The 15,603-nt window shown below is 40.6% G+C and overlaps 1 protein-coding gene across 2 annotated transcripts; it reads left to right on the forward strand.

The window, feature by feature from the left end:
• Positions 1–3,933: 3,933 nt before the first annotated feature.
• Positions 3,934–12,645, forward strand: zc2hc1a (zinc finger, C2HC-type containing 1A). Of its 2 annotated transcripts, XM_062379830.1 has the most exons (10): positions 3,934–4,010; positions 4,518–4,585; positions 6,161–6,277; positions 6,825–6,851; positions 7,745–7,886; positions 8,199–8,341; positions 8,954–9,059; positions 10,078–10,153; positions 10,534–10,638; positions 10,914–12,645. In XM_062379830.1, exons 1-10 carry the CDS (start codon positions 3,992–3,994, stop codon positions 11,047–11,049), a joined length of 939 nt encoding a protein of 312 aa, XP_062235814.1. In that variant the 5' UTR covers positions 3,934–3,991; the 3' UTR covers positions 11,050–12,645. The 2 variants fall into 2 exon arrangements, with proteins under 2 accessions (XP_062235814.1, XP_062235815.1); XM_062379831.1 differs by lacking the exon at positions 6,825–6,851.
• Positions 12,646–15,603: the final 2,958 nt, after the last annotated feature.

A 15,603-nucleotide genomic window follows, 5' to 3' on the forward strand; every position in this document is an offset into this window, starting at 1 on the left:
AAATACTATGTTATCACAAAATAAATCTTTTCATACAATTTCTATTTCAAACATCTGCAACACAATTTTACTGTAAATGTTCTTTCTCACTATTGTAACTGTTTCACTATTACCCCTTTGCTGCTGTAGCATGGAAAACTCCAAAAGGATTATCTTATCTTATGTATTAAAAATGCAGCACCACAAGCAAAAGCACACACTCACGGGAATAGTTATGGCACAAAGTAGATCAGGCCTGAATTCAAATGTCATCCCTCTTGGTCTAAGCCCTGAACATGCTGGGAGCTGTGTTGCCACAGAGATTTGGGTTAAACCCCTCGGCTGCTGACATTCTAATGCCCCGGATCAATCTGCCCTTCAGCACCGGGTATGCTCCGGCCTCCCTGCCCCAATTCCACCACTTCAAGTCTGTCTTGTCTGAGATTTCTTTAACTTTATCTATTTCTTCCGACAGTGTTGAGTCAATGATCTCAGCTCCCACATCCATTTGTGGCTATTTCCAGAGTCATGACTGACTGACTGACCGAGGCTATTTCGGGACTTTCCACTGTCATCATCCGAGTGCGCTGCCCCACTCAGCTGTCATCCTGAAAAAAACGCTGTCAAAATGGACGAGACCTCGACAGATGTTGTCTGTGTACGATTGGCAGACACAACATGGGAGGGGTGGGGGGGTGGGGGGCCTCATACCACGAGAGGACAGAGAATCAGTGTGTCCTCTCAAACGCTGATGCTGAGTCAGAAAATGATTGTGTTTCTGGATTATGAAACAGACTGCGTTTACTGCACAGAAGTTAGTATGGATTAAGTACAGCTGGAGAAAGTGCTTTACTCTGAGCGTCAAATCGTTGTTTAAGTTTCAGGTGAATTCATATCTAAATCAGTCACGTCTTTCTACGTCCTTTTCTATATGGAACATGAAGCTTAATGTTTACAGCCAACTTATCAACACATCCAATAGTGATTGATTATTTACCATTATTATTCATTTAGTGGCTTTTCAAATAGAGGTAAACAAAGATATTTATTAAGAGTGAATATGTGCTTCTTATTTGTAGCTAAAATTGAGCTACATGTGGCTTCTGTGTTCAATCTCCTCCGGTTCTGTTAAGTATTGATCGACATTTTACATTATTCAGTCACACTATTGTAGTGTGTGTGTGTGTGTGTGTGTGTGTGTGTGTGTGTGTGTGTGTTTGTGTGTAATGAGTTCGCCTAGACCACAATATATCTAATATTTCGAAGACAGACTCAAGAGTTTCCCCAGAAGATGTGTACGAACAAGTTTCATGGTAATCCATCCGAGAGTTTTTACATAATCAGAGATTGTGATTTGCACTTCAGGACGACCGTAGCGCCCTGCCCTCTTTGTTACTGAGCAATAATGAAAGTAATCAAAATAAATCTTGGCTGCTCCTGCTCTGCAACTATTTGATTTGTCCTGCTGCCAAACACACAGAGAGCTTGGTGAGTGATGAGAGCAGTGCAGGGATAGTTGGGTGGTCAGGGCCTGATGCCCAACTCTCTCTCTATGTCTCTATCTGTCTATATCTGTCTCTCTCTCACACACACAAACACACACACACACACACTAACACCCCCCCCCCACACACACACACACTCACACACACACACACACACACACACACACCGAAACACTCATGTTATTCATAATTATATTATCAATACCTCAACAGCTTTGCTTATTTCTACAGGATCACATTGTTTCTTTTTACTCGCTCATGAATTAATACCCTGAGCTGGCTCCCGTCCCCAGAAAACCTTTGTTAGAATATAAACTAAATAATTGACGTATTCCAACACGTTCAGAGGCTAAAGTGGAAGAGCAGCTGTCCATCAAATCTATTCGTGCGCACGGCCACAAATCACTAAGATTGTTGACACTGTAGAGATTTACCCAAACTGATGATACATCAATATCTATCATTCTGCCAGGTAACACAAAGACAAAGAGTTCATTGAACGCAGCCTGCACGCACATCAACGTCCCCCACTGAGCCATGCACGCGGCCAAACACGCACACTACCCCCCTATAATTATGATTGCATTTATTATTGCTAGTATTATCAGTACCTGTTTAGAGTACGGGGGGGGGGGGGCGTTCCAATATTCGCAGGGGGTCGATCACATCAGCAGCTCTTCGGTATTTCCCATCATTCACATCAAGCCACTGCTACAACACTATAACTTCCGGATAGGATTTCAAAATAAAACCTTTATGAACCTTTTATATTATATAATATTATATTATAATATTATATATTATATTATATTATATCATTAATATTTTTCACATTTAGCAATACAGTTTTACATTATACTACTACACTACTACTTATTGATTATTGTACTGAATGTGTACTTTCACTATCCCCTTTGCTTCTGTAATATGGCAACTTATCTTGTCTTATCTTATCTTATCTAATCGTATCTTATCTAATCTTATCTGAAAGTCAATCGTGTATTATTATTCATCCAAATATTCACATCAAAGAAACACTGGCACTCAAATTGACTATGAAAGCTAAAAGGTCAGCTGCCAGCACAAGACAGGACCCTTACTGTTCAGTGTGTGTATATGTGTGTGTATGAGAGAGAGAGAGAGAGAGAGAGAGAGAGAGAGAGAGAGAGAGAGAGAGAGAGAGAGAGAGAGAGAGAGACAGTGACCTTGTTGTAGTGAAAGCACACAGGCCGCAGAGGCATCACATTTGCTGTGGTCTCATAGCATCTGGATGTGAATTGCTCTATTCAGTTGGCACATGTACTCAATATGCTGAACTGGGAACTTCCGAGTAGTTCAGCTCACAAAGGAAACAAAGATACAACTTGGTTGTGTGTGTGTTTGGGGGGGGGGGGGGGGGGAGCACTGAAAGCTCTATATACCATTATTAGAATAGATTAATTAATATATTTGCAATGTAGAATTGACCTTCTTTCAATTCATTGAGTCTGATTCAACCAATTTATTCACCACTTGAAAAATGTTGAGATGATTTAATGTGAATAATATTCAGAAATACCTTCCCAGGCTCCACCTGCTGCTCAACCTACCTTGTATTAACACACACCGTGCTCCAACAGCCAATGGGATTCGCGGATGTTGGGACTTGAAGCAGCATTTCCAACAAGCCGTTACTCTTGGTTACCAAAGATGAGTGAGGTCAAGATGGTTCATTTTCAAACATTGAATTTGCTAAGTCAAATCCCAGCATGGCTTCGCGTGCGATTCCCATGACACGTGCGTCTGCCTAAACGCCACTTTTTGGTGAATACAAAAGTGTTTAGGATTAATTGTGATTAAAGTGCATATGTTTGAAATTAAATGAGCCTTTCACACGTGATCCTTTTTCATTGCTCTCTGTTATCACGCAAATATTACAAAGTCAACGTGATGTTTAAAAACTGTAAAAGCAACACATTTTGTTAAGGGCGGCCATATTTCTTCCACATGCCATTGTCAAACCGAGGTCTGATCTATACCTCACGATTCGGAAAACGGGACCTTCCGAGGAGCACGTGAAAATACGCAGATACTGTTCAGAGCTGAATAAACAAAAGTAAATAACACAACACCACGAACACATGACTTTCTGACAGCAGCAGCTCAGGTTGTCTCCTCTAATCTGTTTCAGTGGTAACACATCGTTTCCTGACTTCCAACTGTCATAATGTTATGGTCATCACATCCATAAAACATGTTTGTCTGACAAACATAAAGAAATAAACAATTTACTCCTCAGGATCTTGACTATGCAACATGCTTGAATCACTGACAAACCAAAGAAGGCAACACAAATAATCGTGTCTGTATTAAATGTTATCAGTGGACACATGTACAGAGGTAACGCCACGAATTAGGGACCTTGCGCTCTGTATGTGAGCCAAGCCGGAAGTGCGTAGGGGGGAGTCCTCTTGTTCCTTCTTCCCGGTTCGTAACAACGGGAGCAGCTCCAGAGAAAAATAACAAAAATGATGGAGGAGGTGGAAGGTGAGAGGAAACGATGTTCAGGTTGTGGCTGTAATGAGGCATAATCGTGGTTATAACCGCTCAGGATCCATCTTCTCAATGACAGCAGCTTATACATGCTTATATCACACGTTAGGTTTGACGGTAACCTCTTCTTCTTTAGCAGGGGTTAGCTGTTGTCATGCTAGGTGTCACCAAAGGCTAACGGCTCTTTCTTTCTCCCTGTGTGTGTCTGTGGGTTTGATCCTGATATTAGCCACAGTAGCTGCCCCAGCGTTAGCATAATGCTAACCAATGAACTGTCAAATGAATGAAACCGGTGTACCGTTATTCTGACGGGCATTTATATAATTATGCATAAATATGTGGGTGTGTATACACTGCTTAAGTATATGTTACCAGAGACACAACCTGCTTACCTTTGTTTGTTATCAGCATTTGGACATTGTTGGTGGATTCACTCATCAACTGCTTGTGTCACACATTTATTTCAATCTGTCATTTATTTGTGTATTTATTTACTTGCAGACTATGGAGCCCCCCAGGATCTGGCTCAGTGCAACACCTGCAAGAGATCGTTCAACCGTAAAGTGCTGGTAAAATAAATCAAAAGCTACAACAATCCTCTCCCAGTCATCGTGTCTGCAGTGCAGTGTTTTTTTTAGACTAATAATATGTAATCAAGATAATGTTGTCTTTGACTCGAAGCCCGATCTGTTGTTGTGCCGAGGTTTCTGTGGTCACAGTGTTTTCCTCAGTGATCATCAGCTGACAGGATGTGAGGTGATTGGACAAAACTGCGTCCTTGGCTACGTCCCAAACAGCCTGCAGTGCCCCGCACTGCTCTTTGTGAGGAAGATGAAAGTGTTTACAATGCAGGGAAACTATATTTGTGGAAGCAGATGTTTCACATTTAGAGAACACGGTTTGGAAACAAGGATTAGTACCTGCTATTGTGCTAAAACATGTGTGTCTTTACTTCAAAAGTCTAAGCAGGGGAGCTATGACGTTGTACTAACAAAACAAATAGTTTTAAAATATAGGGTGGCACCACTTGGACTATTCAGACACCACGCCCTTAGATTGATATGTTCCCTCTGCTAAATAAACCAGCATTGATCAGCATGGAAATAATGATGGTTTATGATGGTTCTGGTTTGGCACTGGTGTAGCCCGGTGAGGCCAGTCACCAGTATCCCAGCACTAGGACGTCATAGTGGTCACCAGGACCCATCAGCATGCCATGTTTATATATTTATCACCCTTAAAGGTTCAGTTTGTACAGTTTAGTGACATCTAGTGGTGAAGTTGCATGTTGCAGCTGAATAGCCCCTCACCTCACCCCCCCCCTTCCAAACATGACAGAGAACATGTGGTAGCCTTCAGTCATCATAAAAACTCAAAAGGTTCTTAGTTTGTCGAGTTCCGGCTACAGTAAAAAAAAAAAAAAGGTGTTATCCATAGAGAGGACCCACTCCTGACCTAAATATAAAGTATTTAAATATAAAGGGCTCCTTCATGGGGAAAGAAAACAACAACTCCTGCAATTTATATGAAACACAGTATTGAAAACATCACTAGGATTGTTTTGTGATCAGTTTCGGCCAATATATCCCTTTCACCTAAATCTAACACAATGGACCTTTCAAGATTGTTGTTGCTTCCTCGGATGTTGTCACGTCTGGTCCTGGTAATTAGTCCAGCTAAAAGCGTGTGCACTGCACTGTGTATGTGATGTCAGTACATTCAATGGGCAAACTTCTAAATTCTCATTCGTAATCATGGGTTCAATTAAAGTACCCATAGATTGATATTTGGTGTGCTGACAGTCATTCGGTTTAAGGCCTGTGTACAGCAGTCACATAATCTTCATTGTGTCTTCATATAAGCACACGTAATGGTTTTCCTTATTGCGTTTTCATTCCTCCCCTTTCTGACCCTAACCACACACACACACACACACACACACACACACACACACACACACACACACACACGACTGAGACTTCTGGACTATTTGTGATTTACATCAGCTATGAAGGGATCACAATGCACTATTAAAATAATAATGCCACTTGAATAATTGATTTATAAAATGTGATTATATAGTAGTTTAATCTAACATCATCAAAGATACAGTGATTACTGTAATTTTTTCTCTGCCCCCACAGGAGAAACATGCTAAAATCTGCCTAAAAACAATGACTAAAAGGAGAAAGACTTTTGACTCCAGTAGACAGAGAGCGGAGGGCACAGACATCTCTGTACTCAAACCTATCAAACCAAAGGTAAGGCTGCACCTAAAATGGGAATCCAACTTTTACTCCAACACCAAGTTCAAGTTGATCCTCAATGTGAGAACAAACTTGTTATTTTTTATAGTTTGGATTATATACTGTTTTGATAAATAGGGAAAAGAGACTCCAACAATTTGTCTGTGAACTATATTTAAGGAGATGTGACCAGTCAAAGTCACAGAGTGCCCCACCAAAAGGTTCAAACTCATATCTCTCTTAATTAGGATTTGAGGCACTAGACATTTTGCTTCCATAGGTTTCTGATGTGACCAAATCAACATGAAAAAAAAAGCATCAAGAGCTGTGACGGTTGTGGCTCAAAAGTGTGAAGATTTCACATGTAATAACCGTATTGAACATCTCTCAAGATGTTCACACAAAATCCTGGATATTAAAGTTCAGCGATTTAAATATTTACATGCAACATTTCTAGGTCAGTAGATACAATTTATCAAATTCTGCAGCTTCCACTTAAGACATGCAGTATTTTGTATTGGCAGATTATTTTAAAATGTAACCAATTTAAATTGTATTTCAGTCACAAAGTACATCTGCTACTGGGAAAGTAAGTTGATTTGCCTTTATTTGTCTTTTCTTTCTGTGTACTTGAATTTCCAGAAACATAATTAATCTGGAACCCCACCATATCTGGTTTTAGAAATTGTTTGCCTTTGTGGTAGCTATTAGTAAAATAAAAATCACTTTCTTACGGTTGATTTATTTCTTTATTTCCCCTTTTCTGCCTCAATTCCATCTGTGTTTTAACTTCACTACTATAACTCTGTGTCATAGGCTCTTGTTAATTTTTGACGAGTCAACAAAAAAACCTGGGTAAACAAATACTTCTGTTTTTTTATATTGAAGTCCTCAACAAGTGCTGAAAATAACAGTTCAGTTTTCAGGATGTAAAATTATACCCAAACGTGTTGCATAGTCAAGATCCTGAGGAGTAAATTGTTTATTTCTTTATGTTTGTCAGACAAACATGTTTTATGGATGTGATGACCATAACATTATGACAGTTGGAAGTCAGGAAACGATGCGTTACCACTGAAACAGATTAGAGGAGACCACCCGAGCTGCTGCTGTCAGAAATCATCAGCCACTATGGATACAAAGAGACATTTAAAAAGGGAAACAAAGTTCATTAATGCTGACAGTAGTAACCGGTTATTGAGAGCTGCGCTCAATAAAACATGACTCAGAAATAAGAGGAACTAGAAGGGTACATGGATTTTACTGGAAAGGATAATTTCTTATTCGACAGTAACTGAATAAATATCACCCTCCCCAAAATATATACGACAAGTTATTCTCAAATCTGAATCATTATCCAGATCCTCTCCAAATTGCACAGGTTCATAGATATTAGCACTCTACACTAGCACTTCTCTGCATTATTTTTTGAGAAATTCATACTATGTCAAAAAACACGTCCTCTGTGTTTCCTCCCGCCAGGCAGAGCCCCCCAAGAAGCCGTCCAACTGGCGCAGGAAGCATGAGGACTTCATTGCTACTATCCGGGCCGCGAAAAATCTTACTCAGGTCATGAAGGACGGGGGACCGTTACCCCCACCTCCTCCTCCGACATTTGACCCAGGTAACCTCTAACGTAGCTCCATGGTGAGATTTACACTTAATAATTGATTCGTTGCTTGAATTACCATCTGTTAAGAACTACAAGGGTGATGATAACTTCAACATGATAATTAGCTGGGCCCACACATTCTTTTTTAGACTGCTTATGAATCAAGAAATGATGTATTAAGACTGGAAACAGCAAAGTAAAAATTACAAATATTGCTTGGAAATGAGGGCATTGTACCATTTTGTGGGCTTAAACTTACAAGTGTATATGGCTGGATGATTTATAGTCGGCGCTGCCACTGGTTCATTTTCTCATCTTCCTCAGACTATGTTCAGTGCCCTCACTGTCAGCGGAGGTTTAACGAGAGTGCAGCCGACAGACACATCAAGTTCTGCCAGGAGCAGGCCGCCCGTAATCCCAACAAGAGCAAACCAGCAGAGGTCAAGAAGATTCCTGGTCGCACACAGGTAAACACAAGTGCAGCAGCGGCAATTGTGTGTGCACAAAAACACAGACACACACACACATGCACACATACTAACCATGTGCCTCAGCTGGTCCATCTGTATCTATTCATACGTGAGTAGGGGCGTTTGTGTGAATTTTCCCTGTCTTGAAGCAAATTTTTTCAGATTTTCCTGACACAACATGAATGCACTATTTATTCATAACAAGTTCTTGTCACTTAGCAACTGCCATGATGCATTACTGGCAGCCTATAAAATGGCAGGATCCTAACCACTTTGGTAAAGACCTCTGCTTTTCTCATTATAATAAGTTGCCCCTAGTCATTGAGCAGTCTGTCACCTGCAGTGTGCTGCTGTGGAATGATTCTATATTTGGTCTGTTTTTACAGATTTATTTCCTCTGTAGCAGTTGAAAACATGTCAATATAACTTTCTGCAGAGCCAGACACAGAACCTAGCTATAAGGGTGCAGGGAGAGCAGACACCTACACTCTATACCAGGTTAAAGGAAGTGAAAAACGAAATGTAAGGGGTTCTTCAGGGAGTGTGAATACATTAATGCTTTGTAAAGTGAACGTCTTTATTTAGCGTGGCCTTCTTCTCTGTCCTCAGTGCAAGCCTCCAGCTCCTGTTAAGAAGGCCAACTCCCCTGCTACATCAACCATCCCCTCAGCCTCTTCTCGTTTACCCCAGAGATCAGGTCTCGGACAGCCCACAGGTAAGAGAGTACTGCTGTGTTGATCATGCATCTCACGGGGCAGTCTCTGGAGAGGCACATTTTTTATTGGCAAGGCTGAATTTATTATAGGTATTATTATTATTATAAGGTTGAGTTCTTCACCGGTCCAGAAATTTGAGCTGTAACTCCAAAAAGACAAGAAATGTTCTCCCCATACCTGACCCAGACCAGTCTATCGTGATTCTTCACTGGTGATTTCAGATCTATTTAACGTACATTTATTGTCAGCATGTGAGGTAACAAACGCGACTCGTTTACAATCAGCTTTGCACACACACACACACACACACACACAAACACAGGTCTTTTATCAGTGCTGTCTGACAGGACCCGGGCCTGGTCGGTTATTACACATAGTAATTGTAATAATTATACATTGCATTCATATATCGCTTTTCAAAGCTCTCAAACACGCTTTGGGAAAAAGGATACAATTTGGGAAAGGCAAGTTTGAAGAGGTGGGTGTTGAGGGCCTATTTGAATGATTGCAGTGTGGGGTCATTTTCGATGTGGTGTGGTAATGAGTTCAACAGAGAGGGAGCGGTGACTGAAAATGCCCTGTCACCCAAGGTAAATCGTTTGGTGCTTGGGACCTGATGGAGGTGGGGGGTGTGCTGGTGGAAGAGGTCGGAGAGGTTTAGGGGAATGGGTCCAAGGCGAACCAGGGGGCGGAGTGGGTGAAGGAGAGAGATCTGGTTTGAATGGTTGCTAGCTGGTCCTGGCAGGAGGAGAGTGTGGAATAATAAATAATGACCATGCTGGAAGGAGAGACGTTTTTCATGAGGGTGAAGACTGAGATGTGCTCAGATAGATAAGTGGAGAGACAAGGTGGATAGTGGGAGCTGAGGTTAAACAGACATGGGACCTGTGATAGTAGAATGGGACTCGACCTATGGTTCGGGTGGACGTGTGAAGACATTTAATACATGGACTTCAGCAGTAATTGATAATGTCTGTTGCTCTTTCACTATTGTCTCCCTCATCTCTCTTGCTGTAGGAATCCCTGCTGGTAAGGTATCCTCTGCAGGTTTAGTGAGGATGAATCCCTCCGGTATCACAAGCCCTCCATCAGGGTAAGTGTACACACACAAACACACACACACAAATTTGATGTCTAATGCTTCCTCAAGCATTTGTTGGTTCAGTTTAAATGATTTTGCATACCACCTACAGTGTTTTTGCTTGATGTCTTTTATTTCCAATAGAATAATAACCCTACTTCTGGGAATTTAAAATTAAGTTAAGCCTGATAAACAACGTGAATTAAAAACAAAACTTTGCTGTGGTTTCTTTGTCTAGACAAGATCACTCAATCACAGAAACTCACATCTAAATGTTCAGGTCAATGAAAACAACAGAATTTCTTTAAATCAGTCTATTTTATTTTAGTTTAAAAAACCTTGATTTTAAACTAACATCTTACTAACAACCCCCCCCCCCATTCCTCTGTTAGAGCGGGAACGAAGACACGAGCAGCAAGTTCTTCGTACAGCTCCGTGAGGACCGCTTACCCTGGAGTAGGACTCAACAAGAAGAAAGTAGACATCAATTCATCCAGGTAAACTAAGACAGAAAGAAAAACATCCATGCTATCAAACTAATCTATAATGACCTCTTGTGGTTAAGGTGGTTTGTTTCATACAGCTCGGCAGTCTAATCTGCTTCCAGTCAGCAACTTGAGTTTTAGATACTCTCTACGTTAAGAAGTTGTTTTAGACTACTATAAATACATACTTTAACATTAACAACCAATATCAGCAGCTCTAAAAATATCATTTATAACCACTTGCAATACATAGATTTTTAACCCTGCTGCCTGGTCGTCTCTCTCAGGAAAGATGCCGACGGCGGGAACGAAGTTGACAACAACGAAATGAAGAGCAAGTTCTGTCACTCTTGCGGGTCCAGGTACCCCGTCGAATCCGCAAAGTTCTGCTGCGAGTGTGGCCTCAGGAGGATGTGTGTTTGAGCAGAGGGAAGAAAGGACACACACCAGTACTCAAGATCGCTTCAGAGAGTTTCATGAGTTGCACGTCCGTTCATTAATGTTCCCTGTGCTTTTACCCTTGGGTTTAGATTCACAGCAGTAAAGTCACCGGCAGATAGCTCTGCAGCGCGGTGTTTTCTTTATTTTTTGGGATTGCTGTGAGGAACAAAATTCAGATGAGGGGATTGAAATACAGCTCTAAAGTTGGAATTAGGAGTAGCACATAAAAACATAACAATACTCTTACAGTCCTGCTGAACAGTGCAAATTCTGCCCTTTTTTCACAAAGATACATTTTCATAACGAATCTGCTATGAAGCTGTTCAACTCAGTAGCTGATATTAGTGAAACAGGAACAGCTCACAGAGCTCATTACTCATAAGGAGCCATTTTTATTAATGCTGGATTCCCCCCACGATGACGCTGCTGTTCCCAACAGCTCATAAACTTCATTGCTGGGAAGAGGTGATGAAAAAATTTATAATGTGTAATGACAAGGAAAAGAAACTTCCCTTAATAGTTTTGTTCATGGGAAGTAATGTGGTCTGAGTTATATGAAATTCTTAATTTTATTGTCGCCTTGACAGTAATTAGGAGCACCCTGCAGAGCTAAGTCAGTACAAGCAGTTAAACCCAATGCATCCTTAGGAGAAATTAGAGGAAAGAGGAGTGAGAGTGTATATAACCCTAGCTGAGAGGTGGGTTGTAAAATGTGAAAAAGAAGTGGGAGGACAAGTGCAAGCCACATCATAAGAGGTGGATGTGATTGTATCCCTGTGTCTGCAACCTTGATTTGAAACAAATCCCCCATCTGCCTCCACTTCCTCACAAACACTATGTTACTATTGACGTGCAATATGATTGACTACTGAAGAAAATGGTGTGTTTCTCTCAAGGAATGTTCTTGAAAAAAATGTGCATTCCCGCGGTATGTCTGGGACCAGTCCGAAAAAATGAACTACCTGTTAAAACGTCAGCTCTCCCTTGACCAACATGTTCCAGAGTTTAGACCAATGTAGCATTCCCTCTGTCCCTTTTTTTCCCCTCTCATTTTATACAACGAAATCAGCTCTTTATTTTCACCAAATGAAAATTGCCTGCATGTTTTGTTGATGTTCTGCAGAATTGAAATGTGGTTTTATTTGAATTTGTATGAAATCTAAATGCACCTGGGGGTTTGTTGCAGTTTTTCTTTTCCTCAAAACTGTCTTTAGTTGGTCTTTAGTCGGATTGAGAGTACAGTAACATATAATATGCTCTGTGTGGATGTGGTTGAAATCTCTGCTTGATACAAAACGACACTTTATGGCCCCACACAGTTCTTTTACAAGTGGGAAGACAAAAATGCATAATTAATGTTCATTAACCTCAAATTTCATATCAGTCGTAGTTATAATAATCTTTAAAAAAGTATAGCATTAATTCAACTTCCACAAGAGAAAAACACTATGTTAATAGTGTACGACTGGAAATACTTAAACAGACTGTTTTCCTGTACTTAACACTTAGTCTCCTGGATACAGTTGTGCACCTAATGTCATGTATGTTCACCATCAATAAACATCAATTGGTAAAAGACCAAGTTGTGAGAGTGTATGGTGAAGGGAGAGGAGGCAGAAAACATTGTGGTGCTGTAGATAATGTTAATCAAAATATTTCAAAGTGGGAGGCAGCTTTCCACATGGCCTGTATGTAATATAACTAACACTTGCTTAGTGTGGGCATCATTGTAGTATGAAGGTTTCACCATGTTGCAATAATGTGGGTAGCTCTTGCTTAATCCAGGCCCTAAATTCTCACTCAGCGTGTTTGAATGTAAGGTTTTTTGAGTTCTCTTTATTTTGTTTTGGTAAACCTCACACACGCACACGCACAGAAAAACAAACACACGCACACACATATATATTTACGTTAATTCTGCTAACTGGGTCTTCTGGACTATTTGTGATTTACTTCATCTATGGAAGGGATCACAATGCACTATTAAAGTAACGCCACACGCGTAACATTATAAATTATAATGTGATTATAAAGTAGTTGAAAATGAGGCGTACTTATTGTTTTTCCCACCACTTCATTTGCTTTTACCAATACTTACCACCATTAATGTGACTCAAACGTTGTGTTTGATTTAAAACAGGTAGCAGAAAACGTTGTGGTGCTGTAAATAATGCAGATCAGGGTTTTTGAAAGTGGAAGGGCATTTCCTCAAGGGGGGGCTTAGCTGGAAGTGAAACAAATACTTCCTCTCTGGTGCTCTAGTGACTCTGCGTTTTTCCACCTGCGTTTCACCGGACGTCTCTGTCTGACCTCACCCTCGTGGGCCAATCTTTTAGTGATGGCTTCTCTCCCTTCCTCTCGCTGCACCGCTCTCCCCTGCTATGAAACACATGGCCCAACTCGCCCCCACCGGGCCTATGAAGCATTATGTTACGAGCATGTATGGGTGATTTCTAAATGAAAAGGCGACCATTCGGTTAATGGGACGGGACACGAACAGTTTGTGAAGTTTGGAAAAACAACTTCAAATACAAATTAAGACTACATTTTTTTTTTTTTTTTATCGATTGGCATTACCACTCTGAATAATAAGTAAAACATTATGATGAAGAAAAGTCTGAATTTCACTTCAGAATGACAGATCACCACCTCGGAGTCTAACACCCTCTGATGTTTAATTTCAAAGTAAAAGCTCCTGGATGTCCTATTTTCACAGTTTTTCAGTGAAATTTGATCATTGCACCCTGAAGAATATGTCAGCCTAAATGAAAATACTCACCCCAGTCATATAAATACACACCTTCCTGAGACTCTGGCAGAGGAGGTTGAGTTGCTGCTATTCTATTTTAATCTAACTAAGCTACACCTCATTTGAAAGTCTTGTTCTTAGTCTTCCACGCCCATCCAAGAAATCACAACAGCCAATCGTATTTGCTGTAGTGCTCCTGGAGCTAATTTTGAATTTTTTACGGAATTTCCAGAGTTGAAATCAAGCCTAGTCCTAAAAACAGATAAAGTTGATATTGTCTGGGACTTTAATATTCATGTTGATAGCCTTAGTGTTGCATTAATTTCAGTATTAGACTCAATTGGTCTCAGTCAGTATGTACATCAACCTACTCATTGTTGTAACCACACACTTGACTTGACATCACCTGGAAAGATAGTGTTAGAGCATATAAGAAGGCCCTCCACAAAGCAAGAGCTGCCTACTATACTCCACATTAATAGAAGAAAATAAAAACAACCCTAGGTTTGTCTTCAGCACTGTAGCCAGGCTGACAGAGTCACACCTCCACCGAACCCAGTATTCCTCCATCCCTGATTGTGGTGATGGATCCTGAAAGTGGTGGCAGCTGATCATGGACTATAATTACAACAAGACTGCTTGATACACAATATCACTACTCCGTTACTCTACCATTACTGACAATAATTCCTCAATTCATTAACCTTTTATTATGCTACAAGCGGTTTATCCTAATCAATGCGTCAAATACTTATTTTTCTGATGTTTCACCATTACACGTGGCATCTATTGCACTTCTTGTGTTTTCAATCCTTCAGGGTGAGTTGAAGGATCCTGCTCAATTTCTTGAACATCCAAGCACCTGAAACTCAAAGTGGCCGTGTCTGGGGGGGGGGGGGGGCTTCACAGCCATCCCTGAAACACAGCCACACAAGCCTAATTACCTCAGAACTTTGTGATTTTCACATCGCCTTAGCTTAGATATAAGTAACATGATAATGCATTATTTATGATCCCTGACAGGAAGTGGAAATATTGAGAAAGGCTCTATGCAAATATATTTAGACACACAAACGAATATATATGTATAAATGTAACACGAAATATGTGGCAGTTGAGCATTTGGGCTACTACAGTACATGAATTAAGTACGCACCATTTATCAAAACAACTACTCAATAAAAAAGAGTTTCTTACATTTATTCCAGAACAGTCAGGCCCCGTGAACTGAACTCAACTATCTGTGGTGCAATGTGCTCCTGAGGGGAGAGCATCAGTGACACAGCCTTAAACAACTCCCTCCACGTACACAAAAATAGCAGAGCGGCTTATGATAACAGAGATAACAAAAAATGTGCCAGGGCAAGTCACTCTAATACAATGTGAAAGCAAAACTGTATTCGATCACCTTAATGTTCCCTGTTCACGCTTGGGCGGCCTTCGTAGCATATTCTTTACAATCTTAAGTGCTTTAAGAACAAAAACATTGTATCTTTAACTTATCTTTCAAAACATTTTCGGGAATCTAATAATTGCTTAGTTGTGTGCATCGTGCACCGTTTATGGAGTGTGATAGTCCAGTATGCTGGATAACCTTGGAACTCTCCACTTTGTTTCACAGCTGGCTCCTGTTGAACTTGGAAACACATCTGAAGAGTCCGTTAAGATAAACTAGTGCTTGAGAGGGGTAGCTTAAATGAAGAGGGAGCTTCCTCTTGTGTAATCCAGTGAAGGACCGTGTTGCACAGGAGAGAACTCCAGCGTGGTCTCAGGTGTCCGCAAATTGC

This window comes from Platichthys flesus, chromosome 21 (genome assembly GCF_949316205.1).
Source record: "Platichthys flesus chromosome 21, fPlaFle2.1, whole genome shotgun sequence".
Classification (NCBI taxonomy): domain Eukaryota; kingdom Metazoa; phylum Chordata; class Actinopteri; order Pleuronectiformes; family Pleuronectidae; genus Platichthys; species Platichthys flesus.